The 15,908-nt window shown below is 39.2% G+C and overlaps 1 protein-coding gene across 3 annotated transcripts in view; it reads left to right on the forward strand.

The window, feature by feature from the left end:
- The first annotated feature begins 2,050 nt into the window (after positions 1–2,050).
- Positions 2,051–15,908, forward strand: part of fnbp1l (formin binding protein 1-like) — a 42,335-nt gene continuing 28,477 nt past the window's right edge. For all 3 annotated transcript variants that reach the window (XM_029500575.1, XM_029500573.1, XM_029500576.1), the window contains exon 1: positions 2,051–2,171. In XM_029500575.1, the coding sequence (XP_029356435.1) occupies positions 2,148–2,171 (24 nt within the window). In that variant the 5' untranslated portion in view covers positions 2,051–2,147. The remainder of the gene's footprint in view (positions 2,172–15,908) is intronic.

Here is a 15,908-nt window from a genome sequence, read left to right on the forward strand (position 1 = left end):
TTTTCTTTTTTTTTTAATAATTCTGTGTTCTGAAGGCAAATTGTTTCAGCTGTTTATGCGTGGTAAGTAAAAATGCACTTTACATGTAATGGTTTATATGATTGCATTGACTAATATTGGCCACTAGATGGCGCTGCTCATTCACAATTCTGGTGCTCATTTCATCATTTACGTATTATTTCATTGTAAACTGACTTCCAAATATAGAGTTTTGAGTGTATTTTTATTTAGATAAACCTTAGATGATTTTGAAGAAATGTTTTTGCATTGCACTCAACTTTACATTGCACCCAACCGAGTATATTGTGGTTTATTTAGCTCCTCTCTGAATTGAAAGCCTGTTGATTTTTATTAAAGATGTGTAATTCTTGCCAACTCAAATCTCAAATGACAAAACTATTAAACAAATAAGAAAAATTAATACGGAGAGTATAGTCTATAAGCATGTAGGATCTAATAAATTCTAGTGCAATAACATCTTAGGAAAGAAGGTAACAAGCACCCAATAGATGCCATTGAATTAAAATTTAAAGTAAGACGAAGCTTAAAAAATTTAAATAGTCTTTATTAACAGAAGAAACAATAACTGTACAGAATTATTATGGCAATCTAGGCTAACCCAGTCAAAATATGAGAAATTACATTGAAAAGTAACAGATGCTTGTTTTTAGGAGTTTTTGATGTCAGTTTATTTATTTACTGGTGTGTTTTTATTTATATTTTTTATAGCTATTAGGGTCCATGTACAAAAAAAAAAGATGTTTATTGATACCTACCTCTATTCAGTAATGTGGATATGGGTAATGAAAAGACTTGAATGTTGATTTGACTTTAACATTTGGCCTTAACCTGACCCGGTGAATAGAATGGTCCTTGCGTGTTTTATTACCATCCCCTGATGTACTCAATTATCTATTTTACATTGAAATTGTGCTGAATGGAAGCAAGGGTTACCACTCTAAATGAACTGAATATCAGCAGGGCTACAAAGAATAAATGCCTTGAAATCAAATGCTTACATTTGGTTTGGCTGGATCAAAACTTTATGTTTAAATTTCACAATGATGTATTTGTCAGCAAACTAAGACAAAAATTGTATGGCAAGAGAAGGAAATTTCCTAACCTCAGCAGGAAGCAGTTAATTCAGGCTTTCTTCCTGTCTGTCCTGGATTATGGTAATGTCATCCATAGACACGCCTTTGGTCTCTAAAACCCATAAATTAGCATACCACTCCACCACTGAAGTCATGGCTGGTGTGAGTTATTTTACCCATCATTGAATTTTGTATGTAAATAGTGAGATGTAATAGACATTGGTCTCTATTTATATATTCACTAAAATCTAGCATGCCATCTTACATCACTTCAGGGAAAAACAGATTCTATAGTTTTAGGGAAAACTCCTACAACAAAACTGAATACAGTTGTAGCTATTCGTCAATTTCAATTTAAATGGGTTCAGCTTCTTCTTCTTCTTCCTTCTAAGTGTCCTCTTGACATAACTAAAAATGAACACTTTGCCTCAGTTCTTCAAGATTTGAACAAAAGTCAAATGAATGAACTGGAAAAATGGGAAGAATTACAGGTCAGAATACTCCTTCACATAATTATAATAAACTATTCTCCATCCTCAATAAAAGAAAAACAAACAAAAACTAAACACTTTTCCAATAAACAATCATCTTACCATATTTATTTTATCTCTTCATATTCATCCAGTTTTTTTTTATCAACTAGCAGGTACATAGTATTTTTATGAATAAAGACAATAAAATTTGCCTGGACAGGCCTCAGTTCTCTAAAATGGCTTGGGATGGATTGGTTAATTGGCGATCATAGTTTTTCTGGTTGCAGATTTATTGTTCAGCCACACAATGATTATAGAGAAGCGTGATTAAACATTTCTTGATTGCCGGTCTGTGTGAGGAATGAAGCCGCCTAACAAAGAGCTGGCTGGCCTGGGTGGCCGGGGGGTCCGGGGCCGCCGGGGCCGCCGGTCTGGGCGGCCCTGCTGACTCGGAGAAGGGGGAGGAGTGTTTGTCGGCAGACAGTCAGGCAGCAGGAGCGAAGTCCCAGCGGCAGTTTCGGAGACTCCGAGTGGGAAAAACTGCGTCCGATTCGGGAGAACTCAGAAGTGGGAGTCCGACATGAGTTGGGGAACGGAGCTCTGGGTGAGTTGAAACTTCTTAAACGATGCATTTTCCTTCACATGTTTGCTCGGTTGGCCCGGTTGTCTCTGACACGGGGAACACGGCGACTTTTTTGGGAAAGCCAGCGGAAGAAAGGTGCCGTGTTACCTTTTTAGCGGCTAACGTTGAAGGCTAGCCGGCCGGCTGCGCTGTTAGCCGGCGGGGCTAAAGCTAAAGCTAAAGCTAACCCCGGTGCACCTTAACGGCTGTGACAGCGGCGGAACAATAGAGGGGCAAGTCTGCAGACAGCGGGGGCAGCTCGGCGGGGGTGGGAGGAGGTCACACCGCCCTCTCCTCCCGCTTACACTCAACTTCAATCATATCTGTGCATCTACGTTGATGTTTTTTGATTGACTGGCAAGTTATGGAGTTGCATCGTAGCGTTATTTTGTGCGTGTGTCACACCCTGTTTCAAAGAGGATTCCCGGAGCGGGGCGGAGAGGACGGTGGGATCCCGGCCGGAGCAGCACCCTCCTGCTCGGTCTCCTCCCGAAAATCCACCCTGACTCCACAGCTGTGTGTCTCATTAAGTGATTGGCATTACGTGTCTCTTTGTTGCCAGTTGTCCCATCTTTTGTCTTAACCTCCATGTGATCAGAGGACACGCACGCTCCTGTCATCTGATTCAGTCGAAGCACAACACACACAGCTTCAGTTCGTTGTTGGAACTCGACCATTAGCCAAATAAAAGTCGGACATACTACATTTTATCTTTTAGGTCAGCCAGACGTGAGCCGCAGCTGCTGCTCTTTGTCAAGCACAGCAGATATCAGTGTGTGAAATCCCCCCTGCCTCTTGTCTCAAATGGGTTATTACAACGTGGGTTAAATATTCGTTGCAGCATTGAGCAAATTCGATAAATATGCGTTTAAATTTTGATTAATAGCTGAGAGGACGGTGATCTCCAGCTCCTGTTTTTGGGGTGTTGGCCGTCGCGATCTGTTGTAACCAGAGAGCAGCATCTCCGTGTGTGTGTGAGTGTGAGAGAGAGAGAGAGTGTGTGTGTGTGATTGAGGAGGGAGTACTCCTATCACTTGACCTCAGTTATCTGCAGTTTTAAAATAAGCTTTATTTTTTTCCCCTGCTACCTTTGCTTGATCAGCCCTCAAATTAAACACGACCATGCATGCTGCAGACAAAGAGACAACATTTACTTTGCTGTGATTCAAAAGGATTTGGAAATGTTGTGCAAACAAGCATTGGTGTGATGTGTCAGGATTTTTGTTTTTGGATTCATGTCTCCCATTCATGGTTTCCATTCAGTTTTTCTTTGTTTTTGAGCACTAAAATTAAGGATTGAGTCAGCAGAGTCTGTTTGTGTTCCCAGCGAGACAGTTGGAGAGACTGGCTTGTGAGCATGGGCCTAGTATTTCCAGAGAGAGTTTAAATTTACAGAATTTGAGCCTCTTTACTACAGACTTTAATGTAGACCTAGTTTGTCCTTTTGGCAGATACAACAACAGATAAATATTTGAGTGAATGACCTAACCCTTAATATACATAGAATATTTTGTAAACATTTCAGTTTTATCTTATTGGGGGTGTGCATAAATCTATCTCTTGAATTGTTAAGAAGACCTGAGTTTTATATGTGTGATTCATTTTCCTTAGTGCAAAGAAAACCATATAAGAAGTATTCTTTTATGTTTTTCCATACATTTTTGGGCGAGTGAAGACGTTATTACAATCATTAAGTAGCAGAGATGCTATCAGCAAACAGGGAGCAAGAGAGGGAAATGTCCCGTGGTATAGGACACAGGCTGGAATTTAACCCAGGATGATGTGTTAACATGGCATGTGCATTGGTCACTCAACCACCTGTGCTGCCCCATACTCTAACTATGTGCTCATTCAACAGTTTTATCCCATCTCTGCAGCATATTTCCATCAGTGCTGAGGTAATGCAAAGCATGCTATGATCTGCTCAGCTGTTTGACGGACTGTCATAATCCCCTGAGTCCACTGATGAGATTAATGTTCTGGCTGTCTGATGTCAGATTACCCATGATTGGCTGTCTGATGTCAGATTACAGATTATCCTCCAGAAGCCTATGTGAAACTGTTGATTGGCTGTTGCAGTTTAGAGTCTATCTAATGCATGTCAGTATATGTTATTGTCTATCTAAATTGAATAGCAAACCATATCCTAATATTAACAGTACTGTTTTACACTAATTCCCAGAGAGAGATGACTAAAGAGTTTCTACTTTATTGATTCTTTGTGCAAAGTAGTTGTCTTTTAAATTTGCAACATTTTATGGATCGTGAAACCTTTTAACCTAAAACTTGTCTTCTTGCAGCCCCTCATATCAAAGGGATTTTCTTTGTCTTATTTGAAATGTTTGAAATAAAACCACAGAGGTAAAGCAAATCTTAAATGACTATTAAAGGAAATGCTGTCTATGATTTTAATTATTTTTCTGCCTCCTGAGTCGCAAATCAATGGACCAATATAACAGTAGCATTTTCAGCGTAGCTCGCTGCTTTTGCTCTGCATTTTGGCTTTAACCCAGGTCTTTGAGACATTACAAAGCTAGTGAGGAACATCCTATTACCGTGCTGGCTTCCTGCCCTCGGAGACACACACACAAAGAAGGAAGTATTTTTGTGAAATAAAGCTCTGTCTGCTTTTTGAGTGTGTGCTTAGTGCCAGGATACTGCCATGCTGGGCTCTGGCCAGTATGGCCGAGGTGAGTTAGAGGCCAACAAAGCAAAGCAGCCAAGTCTGACTGAAGGACAAGAGAGTGACAGGCGGTTGTCTCTGTCGATTGGACAGACTGAAAGACAAGAATAAAGGGATTGAGGTGGAGGAGAGAGGATGAGCTTTGAAATGCTGTCCAGACTTGTGATTTCACTTTGAACACTGTCTGCTGTTAAGTAGCAAGGAGACTGTAGAACAATTGTTCAAAGTCAGATTCAAAACAGTGAGCAGATTTTTGCCGTCTTCCAAATCGAGGGCTCAGCAGAGTTTGCTTTTCTATCTTTCTTTGTTCCCTCGGGTATTGAGGTGCTGTTTCAGTATTGGCTTCCTGGGTTATTTGTGAATCATTAGATGCTTAAAGTAAAAGGATTGCTTGTGTTCTTGGGATCAGGTGGCGAGCTGACTCTTGTCAAGAGTGCATGTTACCCCCACTCTTGGTGATGTTATTTATAGGAAATTGCCTACAGTACATCTGCAGTTTACTGTTGGGTTGCATCTGTGCAGGTCAGATTTGTATGAAGATTTGCCAGTATATTGAATGCTGAAGATGAATTGGCAGTGAAAAACACTCATCAACATTTGAAGGTCAGTCCAATGTTAATGTTGTCAATTAGTGAATTTGAATCAATAATAAAACTGGTAATTTACAGCTGAAACCTAGATTTCTGAATGTGAGGAGTGTTAGAGGTAACTTGACAATTGTGACCACAAGCTACTTAGGGAGAGACAGACAGAGGATGATGACTTTAATTTTTAAAATAATTAATCTTATATAGAGATGGCTTATTGTTGGGATTTAGGGCTGGAACAACTAGTTGATTAAATTAATTGGCAAAATTTTGGTAATTCATAGTTTGGGAATTTAAAATTTCCAATTCACATTTCCGAAATAAGAATTGAATAGTTTTATTTGTCATTTGTGATCACAAACGCAATAATTTTTGGCCTGCTGTTTGCATAAAAGGTACAATATGAAAAAAAAATCTGTGCGATGTGGGACATTACTGCGACATTTTATATACAAGAGAGGAAGCTGATTCATTGAAACACAATCATCATTCACAGCCATACTGTAAAACTTGCAACAGAGGAAGTTGTGGGCCTTCTTATCTTTGTTAGTGGATGCTCTTATGGGGAGGGCTCATGTTGTTTAATAAAGCAGCCCTCGGGCTCTTAGCAGGTCTCAGCGTGGTCTCAGAGTGTGAACAAAGTCATGTTGAATCTGAGGGCACTGGCCTGCACATGACAAGCTGTTATATTAAGGCTAGCCAAGCTTATCAACACATTGTGCGTGTGGAAAGTAGGATTTAAAAAAAAAAATTTTTTTTAGGTTAGTAGAGGGGGTGTGATTAGGCCTACATGTGTGAGAATGACAGCTGATAGCACACATGATTTTGTTAATGTCCTGGTGTGAGGGTGGATGTCTTCCTTAATTAACAAAATTGTGCTAACACGCATCTCTTGGCGTCGGAGTGAAAGATAAGATGGAGATTAGGGAAGGAGGTGTGAGAGAAGGACGGCTCAGGAAGGGAGGGAAGAAGTTTAATGACAGTACAGTAGGGAGATGTTTTGAAAGGGTGGGATGTGGTGAACTGATAAAGGCAGATGGAGTGAGAGTCAAATAGAGTTTCCATATATAATGGATTAAATTAAACTTTAATGATCCCAGTGGGGCAGTTAGGTGCTACAACAATAAGCAGTAATAGGATACATCTTGAGTGATTCGGCTGTCAGTCAGCAGAGAAAAAATATTTTATATAAACATATTCAAACATTAACAATATGCGAAAAATTGGGAGGCAAAGCTACTGTACCTTTTTTACCTTTGTTTTACTTCCCACTGAAAATTGCATGATGCAGATGTGTATGTGCTTATTTCTGATTTAGTTTTGCTTAGTAAAATGCTGTTCCATTACAAATTGATAGTTTTAAAAACTTTTTGGTGTTTGAGGCTTGGACTTTGGCTATTTTCTTTTACAACTTTATATGAATAATGTACTATTGTGTAGTGTCAGTTGGCTGCATTAAAGGCATTGAACACGTTTATCTTACCCATGTAGACCACTTAAACAACTGCACTACCTTGGAAAAAGATGTCCAATAACCTTTTTCACTTCAGACATTCCTACAGGTTAGAGGTTTTCAAATATGGTGAAATATGTCAAAACATCATTGTTAACAAGAGTAAGGAGTGTGATGATGTAATTAAAAAGGCTTAAGTCACACATCAACTGGTGGCAAGCAAATATATATGTGTGTGTGTGTGGGATTGATTATTTAGTAATTAGTCTTGTCAGTCACTCCACCATTAACTCTGTTTCACAAATACATAGTCGTTGCTTTTCTTCTTCCTGGCTTTTTGTCAAAAATCTATCCCCACTCTTCCAATCCCCTCCCACCCCCTCTTCCTTCCTCTCATCCTCTCATCCCTCTGGATGCAGTCACAGCTGAATCCACCCAGCCAGCTGTTTGGCTGTCGAGCTCCTCCTGGACTCAGACAGCATCACACCTGTATGAATTTCAGCTGAATGCAGTGACCCTGGATAAACCTGTTTTCCTATGCGCAGATCAGCATGTGTTATCTGTCCTGATGGCCTGAAAAAACAGGACTTATTTAAGGTGTGACACTGCTTTTCTTTGGCTTCAAAGGGTGTCCAATTTTAGGATTTTTATTGAGTCACTGTCTTGTATCCAGAGAGTTACTTATGGTCACATTTAGTGTCATCCAACTGTACAAAGCATCTGGTGGAAGTGCTGGTTCCATTTTGAGAAACAGTGAATGAAGTCTGGCCTATTCCTGTAAATGTGACTAGTGGTAGATATCTTTTGCATTTTTAAGTTTGAGTGAATTTCTTTTTCCAAGACATAAAAACAAAGCATTATTATTTTATCTTTTGTGTCAACATTCATGGTTATACTTTTTCCCCCAGGAAGTAACAGCTGAGTCACATGAGAAAAGGGTTCAGACCTTCCAGAGTTACGATTAGTCTAGATACAGGACTTTGGTCACAGCTGCTGCTGCTACTCAGCGTTGTGCCGTCTTCCGGGAGTCAGTCTGTCAACTGTGTATTAGTCAGTTACTTTATTTGCGTGCGGATAAAAATGCTTGCTTTAAGGACACATGGAAAATTGGAAGATGTTGGAAATTTTTCTGGTGAATTTTCCCTCGACCTCCAACCCATTATTACACTAAACCTCTGCTGGATGGCTGGCTGCTGTTTGTCTAAGGCTTGTCCATTTAACATGCTCTTCGTGCAGATGACTTCAGGGAGCATGTACATAGGAATAGAAACGTGGTTACAGTTTCAGACAATCTAAAGAGAGTGTTTGCGGTACAGTGTTCATAGTGTGGTATCCAGGATCTCTTTTAATATCTTGATTGTACTGATTCTTTTTTGTAACAGTAGACTATAGATAGATAGATCAACTGATATAGAAAATGTTCAGCAGATGAATCAATAAATAATCAATAATTATTGCCATTCCTTGCTCCCCCCAAAACATTATATCTATATGCAATATCATTCTTTTCTCTCACCAGTCTACACCAATCTCTGTTGATCAAGCAGTGAGATAATCTTTTTCATCAGGCTATGGATGACAACAATATTTAGAATAGATGCAAGATGTCCTCCAGGTGATGTCCTTTGGTTGCTGTGTACTAAACACGACAGCTGCCAAACCTGCTGTTGTCTGCGGCACTGATGTTATCTGCTCTGGGTATGCACAGAGGGCCAAATTACTTTGAACATATGGGCTCAAACACAGATTGACATAGGGACATCAACACCTTCTGGAGAAATAGTTCTCTCTGCACTGCCTTTATTAGCTATCAGTGTTAGGGCATGAATAATCAAGCATGAATGAATCAAGGACCTTGATTCATTGATCCCTGTCTGTTTATGTGTCTTTTCACTCCCGGGGTTTTTTTCTCTTTTGGAAGATGACCTATTAGCTCATCTTATCCTCTTGTAGAGATATTAATTGCTGCTCTCCTTTCCTCTCTAGCAAATAATCTTCATCTCCTAGACCAATATCCCTTTTTACCCTCAAGCAGAATTATCCAGCACAGCCACATTTATAAAACTCTCCCACAGGCAGAGATAAAAAATGGAAAGATGGTTTAAAATGCTTAATGTCACAGAACCTCAAATAGACTTTTGTGCTGTTGAGCTGCAGTTTAGACTGTTTTTTCACAGGGGCCACATATGAAAAGATGTGTTTTATTTTGGTTTAACTGCTTAAATGCAACGGGACATGACAGAAGGAACTTTGAGGAGGACAGAAGAGCAAGATCACCGTTTGGGTCTATTTGTTCATTTGAGTAAATTAAATAGTAAATTACATAGAACCCATAGAATTAGTTTTGGGGTCGAGAGCCACTTAGCATTTTCTCTGGAGGACAATCAGTAGTTAATACTTCTGATGCCAACAACCATAATCACTAATTATTGTGTCAGTTGATTTCGTAGGGCTATGATTATTTGTTTAGTCAATCCAAAAGAAAATTTTGCAATGTCCATAATTTCCCAGTATCAAGGGTGACATCAAATGTTTGTTTTGATGGCCTTTTTTATTTTTTGAGAATTCCTCAAAATTTCTGAGCAAATTTTTAGATGCTTTTTCCCTCTGTTGATCTTAAAGAACACTAGATGTCTCTTTTGACTTTAGCTGCATTGGATTGTGACTGCAAGCTTCAAAAACTTGTTTCTAACTAACTAACTAAAACTACTTTTGTTTGGATTTAGTGGAACAATGTGATATGTGCTGATGTAGCAATTAGAACTGTACTCAAGCAACACAAAAGCAATTTTATGACATTGACTTGCAAGAATGACTTTGTGGTGCAGTTTTTTTTCCTGTTGTGGTTGATAAGTATATGTATGGGAAACAGTCAAAAAGCCTTTTGACGGGAATTTGCAACAATGCATGCATCATAATACAGACATAATATTTGGAAAGTGTATATACATATAACAAGTGTAACTAGGACATCCCCACCCCCTCTCCTTTCACTTGTCTCCCATGTTTCCTCTCTGTCTCGCTCCCTGTCCGACACAGAGCCTGTTTACGCAGAATGTTAATTCTACCGGCAGAGGCGTTTACCAGGGTGTTTATGGGGCTGATGAAGTTCCACAGCACAATAAAACTGCTCTGTGCCGCTCATTTCCACAGACCCTCACTAGCTGCTCTGCACGGAGGGTTTCCGGTTTCCTAGGTTACTGTGAAGTACACACTGTACTCCCCTGGTTACTGTGGCTACCCCAAACTATAATATGTCAGGTAGACAGAGTGCAGGATAAAGGATGTTAACAGAGCAGCAGGGTGGTTCTGAGCTGGTTTGTTGTCGCTGATGTTTATCAAAAACAAGGAGAGATGTGTATATCTTCCAAAGAAAGAGATGACAAGTAAAGAATTTGTGGTGGTGTTCTTTGGAGACATGGAGACATGCTCTGTCTTTTTTCCCCCTGACAACAGGCTTGTTTTGTCTGAATCGACCAAATATAAATTGCAAAGACTTACAGAGGAGAAACATTTGACAATGAGAAGGCAACAATTGTCTCAAAGAGGATTGAGATTTCTGGAGTCATTTGTGAACCCCCTTAAACTCACTATTGTCTCCCAAAGCCGTCTGGTCTTGTAACTGTTCATTTGAACCTACTTGGTGTTAGCAATTTGTGACTCACAATGATTTAACAAAACTGCTTCTGCAAGACCACATACTGGATCCAAGCTTATGGTGGATGAAGTGCTCCAAGATTTATAGCAACTGGAACTGATATTAATGCTAACTGAAGCAGTAGTACTAGCTGGAAACAGATATGGATTCAGATATTCAGAGTCCAGAGGATGAATTACAAAAAAGCTGGTGATCCTAACCCATTTGACTAGTCGGCCAGATAGGCAAAGCAAAGAACTAAACAGGACAATTGAGCACTAAATAATAATTTAGTCTTCCAGTTCCACTTTTAAGTTCCACTTCTCTCTTTTGAATATGAATATTTGGCTGGTTAGTCAGTCAATTACAATTAATACATTATTTTGTTTTTGCTAGAGATAATTTGTCAAGTTTTTCTTTTCTCACATCTACCAGGCTCACCAGTATGTATTGGTCTTTTCTTTTAAAAATGCTAACAGGCTGAAAATGTGAAAATATTCATGTAGAACGTGCTGACCTTCTCATGTCATATGATAAGGGCAGTCATGCTCATTTGGTCCCTGCAGGAAGTAAAAGGGCATTTCTCTAAATTGACATGCTTATTTATACCATGGTAAAGACTTATCTGAGGAGATGTTTCCACTGAAAGCAAGCTGTTATTGAGCTAATGTAAGCTATTTCTGGGGAATTTCCACTGGATAGAGGGGAACATTGTGGGAAATATTTCAGTGACAACATTGACTAACACACTGTTTAGAGGGTTAAAGGGAATTAATTAGAGAGAAACACAAAGATTTTAATCCAGAGATAGAGGACATATAGGAATTTAAAGAGTGCCAGAAATTTCAGTCTATTTAATATAATGTTAGTAGGATAGAAAATGTACTCATCGGGATTTTTGCTTATCGTTAGAGGAAAAGTTTACTTGTAAGTAATGCATGTGAGGCTCTTGCCAGCAGCTGGATACTTTATAGCTCAGAATAAACACTGGAAACGATGAAACTGGTCGGATGGCTCTATCTAAACTTGCTTAATCTGCACAATTTGTCATTTTTACACTTTGGTTTTTGAAGTGAACTGTTACTGGTTTCTGTTTTCAGCAAAGTTAATTACTAAATGCAAACTGCAGCTGAATAAACAGATGAAATAATGGTATGGATCTGCTCAACTAAAATATTATTCCTTTAAACCACACAAATTGGCTTAGCTGGGGCAATGATCCATTTTCTTTTTATCTGGATTATACTCAGTCATAGGGCTGCAAAACAAAAAAACAAAAAAACATGTTATTATTTTCAATATTGCAATTATGATCCCAGTTGAAATGCTTGCTCTACAATTGATTTTCACAGAAAACATAACAATGATGTGATTTCTTTTAAGTCTTGCACAAAACAAATATGTTCCTTTATCTGTATGGAATATGATTTGTAGGCCAGAGAGTTCCTGTAGCACCACCACACTTGCAGGGCTAACCATGAACAACAATGATGTGGCACATTTTCTTTACATAGAAAATTGCAACTTCTGTGATGTAGATATTTCAGATTTTGGATAATTGTGAAGTGAAATGAAATGAAACTTCCTATGTTTTGAAGAAAATCTTAAGCAATTGACTAATGCTTTGTGAGTTACAAGTTAAGGTGGGTATATTTTTTCTTACTGTTGTTGAATGGACTGAAAAATAATATGATTTGCCTAAAGATACTGTCAGTCATCAGCAGCCAAACCAAGTGTCAGCCACACAAACCAGTGTGAACAGTGTGAGGGCAAGGTGTTATGGTCAACGCACTTGACTCACTCAGTCACACAGTTTGGAGTCTCATGCCAAACCCAGCCTGTAATTATGCCACTTGAGTCATAAGTTGAACACATCAAGGTTCCTGTGGCCTTTTCTTAGATAAACGAGCTATTTGTGTTTGCAAGCATGTAGAGATGGTCTGATGACACCACTCACTGGATTGCTGAACAGACACAGTAATCATCACATCCTGTTCTTTCATATTGGACTCACAACTATGCAATGGTGTGGTTTATAGTGTGGACAACCACTGGAGCTGATTGTGCTAAAATTTGTGTGCGGGTGGGCAGGCCTGCCCCTGTTAAAGACTTAATTGGGGACAGCTTGTCCAATTGTGGACAAAAGCCATGTCCCCAATTGGGGAAAAGCAGCTTTTTGGGTCAGTGGTTTGAGTGGGGTTAAGATCAGTCTTAGACAAACTTATGGCAATGGTTGTCTGTGTGGCCACCAAACACATTCATTGTTCCATCTCAGCAATACATGCATCAAGGGTTGGGATCATGTAGTTCCAAAACACCCGGCTTTATTTTGTTAAATAACCAGTTAATGAGCCTTTTCTTTCCTTGCTCATTTTGTTGAAACATTTGAGGCTGTGATTTCTTTTTATTCTGCTTTTCAGTTTTTATACAGCAGCTTTTGCTGCTTGTCATGCTGTAGCTTCTCCCAGTGCACAGATACACACTAGTCATCTGCAGCTGGATGCTTTTAACCCTCTTTTAGCCAAAGATTCCCATTGTCCACCTAATTTTCAGCTTATTTTAAACATGAACATGCCAGAAAGTGTCCTGTCAGTAAGTGCATTCATCCATTTTTTCCGGAACAATTAGGACCTCCAATATCAAGCAGTTTACCGCATGTTGAAAGAATGTATGATTAGGTTAACAATGAAGGAACGGATTCAGCTATTTCTGGCAAAAGTGCAAGTGGAATTACCGTAATGATTCTATTTCTGCTTTGAAGTGCAACTTCTCAAATTTTAGAAACCGCTGCAATTACTCAGCAACATCTCACAAAACATTTGCAAACTTACGGTAATTTGAAGTGTGGTGGCCGCTGATGATGATGCTCAGTCTAGAGGGGTTAGGCCAGTAACAACACAGCCACTTAAAGCCTAAAGAATCCCCTTAAGAGTAGCTGCATATTCTCAATCCACTCCGTTCAATTGTGGATGTGTGTGTGTCTTTCAAACCTGATTATTTTGTGATGTCATCCTGAAATGCATCTGGCCACTCAGATTGTTGGACTGGAAATTGTTATTGCATCAAGCTTTCACAGTTTTTTCCTGAAGAATGGGGTTTCTTCTGTTGCAGCATTTCAGGATCAGATAGAGACCCAGGAATTCTGCCAGGCAACCTTAAGTCTCATGGTTGACCCTACGAAATGACCCTGGGCCGAGATTAGAGATGAGACATAAACGGTCAGGCGTTGGGTGAGACAAGATAAACAAACCTGAAAAGAGCATGTTGGAGTATTCTGCCATAGCTTGGAAAAATGTAACAACAGTCATTGGAAACATAATGCGGTTCTCACTTGGTTTACTAATTATGTAAACAAAGCATCCTTTTTTTTTTCTTGCAAAAAGAGAAAGTAAGACAGGTTGTGCTGTGCTGCTGAGGTAAACAGTTTAAATTAGCCAGCAAAATGCTTTCAAGATGACAGACTAGTCAACCAAGTGAGTCCAGGGCCAATGTACCTGTCTTCCTGTGTCTCTTGTCCAACCAGTTTGTCAAGCTGTGCATGTGGAGCAGCAGGGAAGTAAGACAATAAAGTGGATCATGTTGCTATGAAACCTGGCTACACAGTAACTGACAGGAGTTCCAAAGTGTGTGTTTTCCATAAATGACTGATAAATATAGTTGGAATGGCTCTGATTCCAAACCTTGTTGTTGTGAATGGAAATCAGTTGAACTTGCATCACCTGACTTCAGTTATTATGTCACCTGCCAATCCTTGAATGACTTAAAATTGTTTTTATGCGCAGATGAAAGGAGATAATGTCTTTGCCAATGTGTTGCCTCATGGAACCCAAAATGGGATAATTTGCCATTTTTCCATCCTTCATGATCTACTGTCTCCTCTCTTGTCATGACATTGTGATATTTTTTATCTTTTCTGGTGGGTATTCTTTGCTATCTGTTTGACCAGTTTTAAATCTAGAGCCTTATGAGACATGTCATTGCTCTCTGAGTGATTTTTTTTTTTTTTTTTCCATTTACTTATTTATTTTTGGCTGATTTATCCATAAAGAATGTGAACACTAAAGGTAAAAACACTGTGGCAGGAATTGTTTCAATAATTGTACTGTTGGCTTGAAAGATAAAAGGGAATAGTCCATGCGTGCGTGTTTGTGTTTGTGTGTGGTTCTAAAGACCCTTACTTTTCTACTTGAATATGCGTTGCCTTTATTTATCAGAAAAGTGAATAACAGTGGAGTTGACATTTGTTCCAACCTGTTGCCAATCAGTGTTTCAGTGTTCATTCTCTGTAACTGATACAGCATCTGTGCTTAAGGTATTTATTAGCAGTTGTGATGCTTTTTCCATCTGCTTTCTTTTTGAATTTTGACATGTTATTGACTTATGTTTGCTGGCACAATGAGTGCAGGTTCCTGTTAAATTGCCTGTCAGGCTGGGGATTGGACAAAGTGCTTGATTGGTCCACCTGCTTAAACAGAAGAAAGTACACATTCCAGTGGAGATTACCCACAATCATCTTTTGAATACAAGATTTTCCTGGCTTTGATCGCTTGGTGAGTGCACAAGATGCTTGTCATCGTGAGCCGAGACATGAACAGTTTTCCTCTTAAAGCACTGCATAGCTGTTGGGGTGGTGTAAATCAGTGTATACAAGATAAATCAGGTAATCATTCATCAAAGGGTAAAATATAGACAGACTGGAAAATAAAATTTCTAGCTTTTGCAGGAACAGGAAGAAACACCCATTATTCACCTCAGCTGAACCATTTAAAGTGATGTAAACAAACACAATAGTCGAAACACACCACAAGAACACAGGAAGTCGTACGACTCCATTGTTGTACTCTAAGGCACTGTTTGCACTGTCGCCTTACAAGAAGGTTCTGGGCCTGGTGCCTTTATGTGTGGAGTTTGCATGATCTTCCTCTGCCTGCCTGCAAGGTTCCATCCAGGTGCTTTGGCTTCTTCCACGGTTCAAAGACATCTGCTTTCAGGTTAATTGGTGTCCACATTGCCTGTAGGTGTGAGTGCAAAATTGTTGTCAATATAAAGCTCTGTGAAAGGCTGGTCATCTGTCCATGGTTGTACTCCACTGTCACCAAATATTAGCTTATGTCAGATGTTGCGCTAGACTTTTTCATTGTCCAGACAGGTTAAAAAAATCCATCATAATCTATTTTTATCTGTCATTTTATTTTAGTTGTTTTAATTATAATAAAGAAATGGTCAACAGCATTTAATTTTTATTCATTCATTTTTAATGCTAATTCAAGTAGAGCAAACTAAATGATGCACTTATAAAGGCATGAGAGAAAACATTCATCATGCCACTAAAACGCCAACTGTGGCCATATGTGCAAAT

Source organism: Echeneis naucrates, chromosome 4 (assembly GCF_900963305.1).
Source record: "Echeneis naucrates chromosome 4, fEcheNa1.1, whole genome shotgun sequence".
NCBI classification, from domain to species: Eukaryota; Metazoa; Chordata; class Actinopteri; order Carangiformes; family Echeneidae; genus Echeneis; species Echeneis naucrates.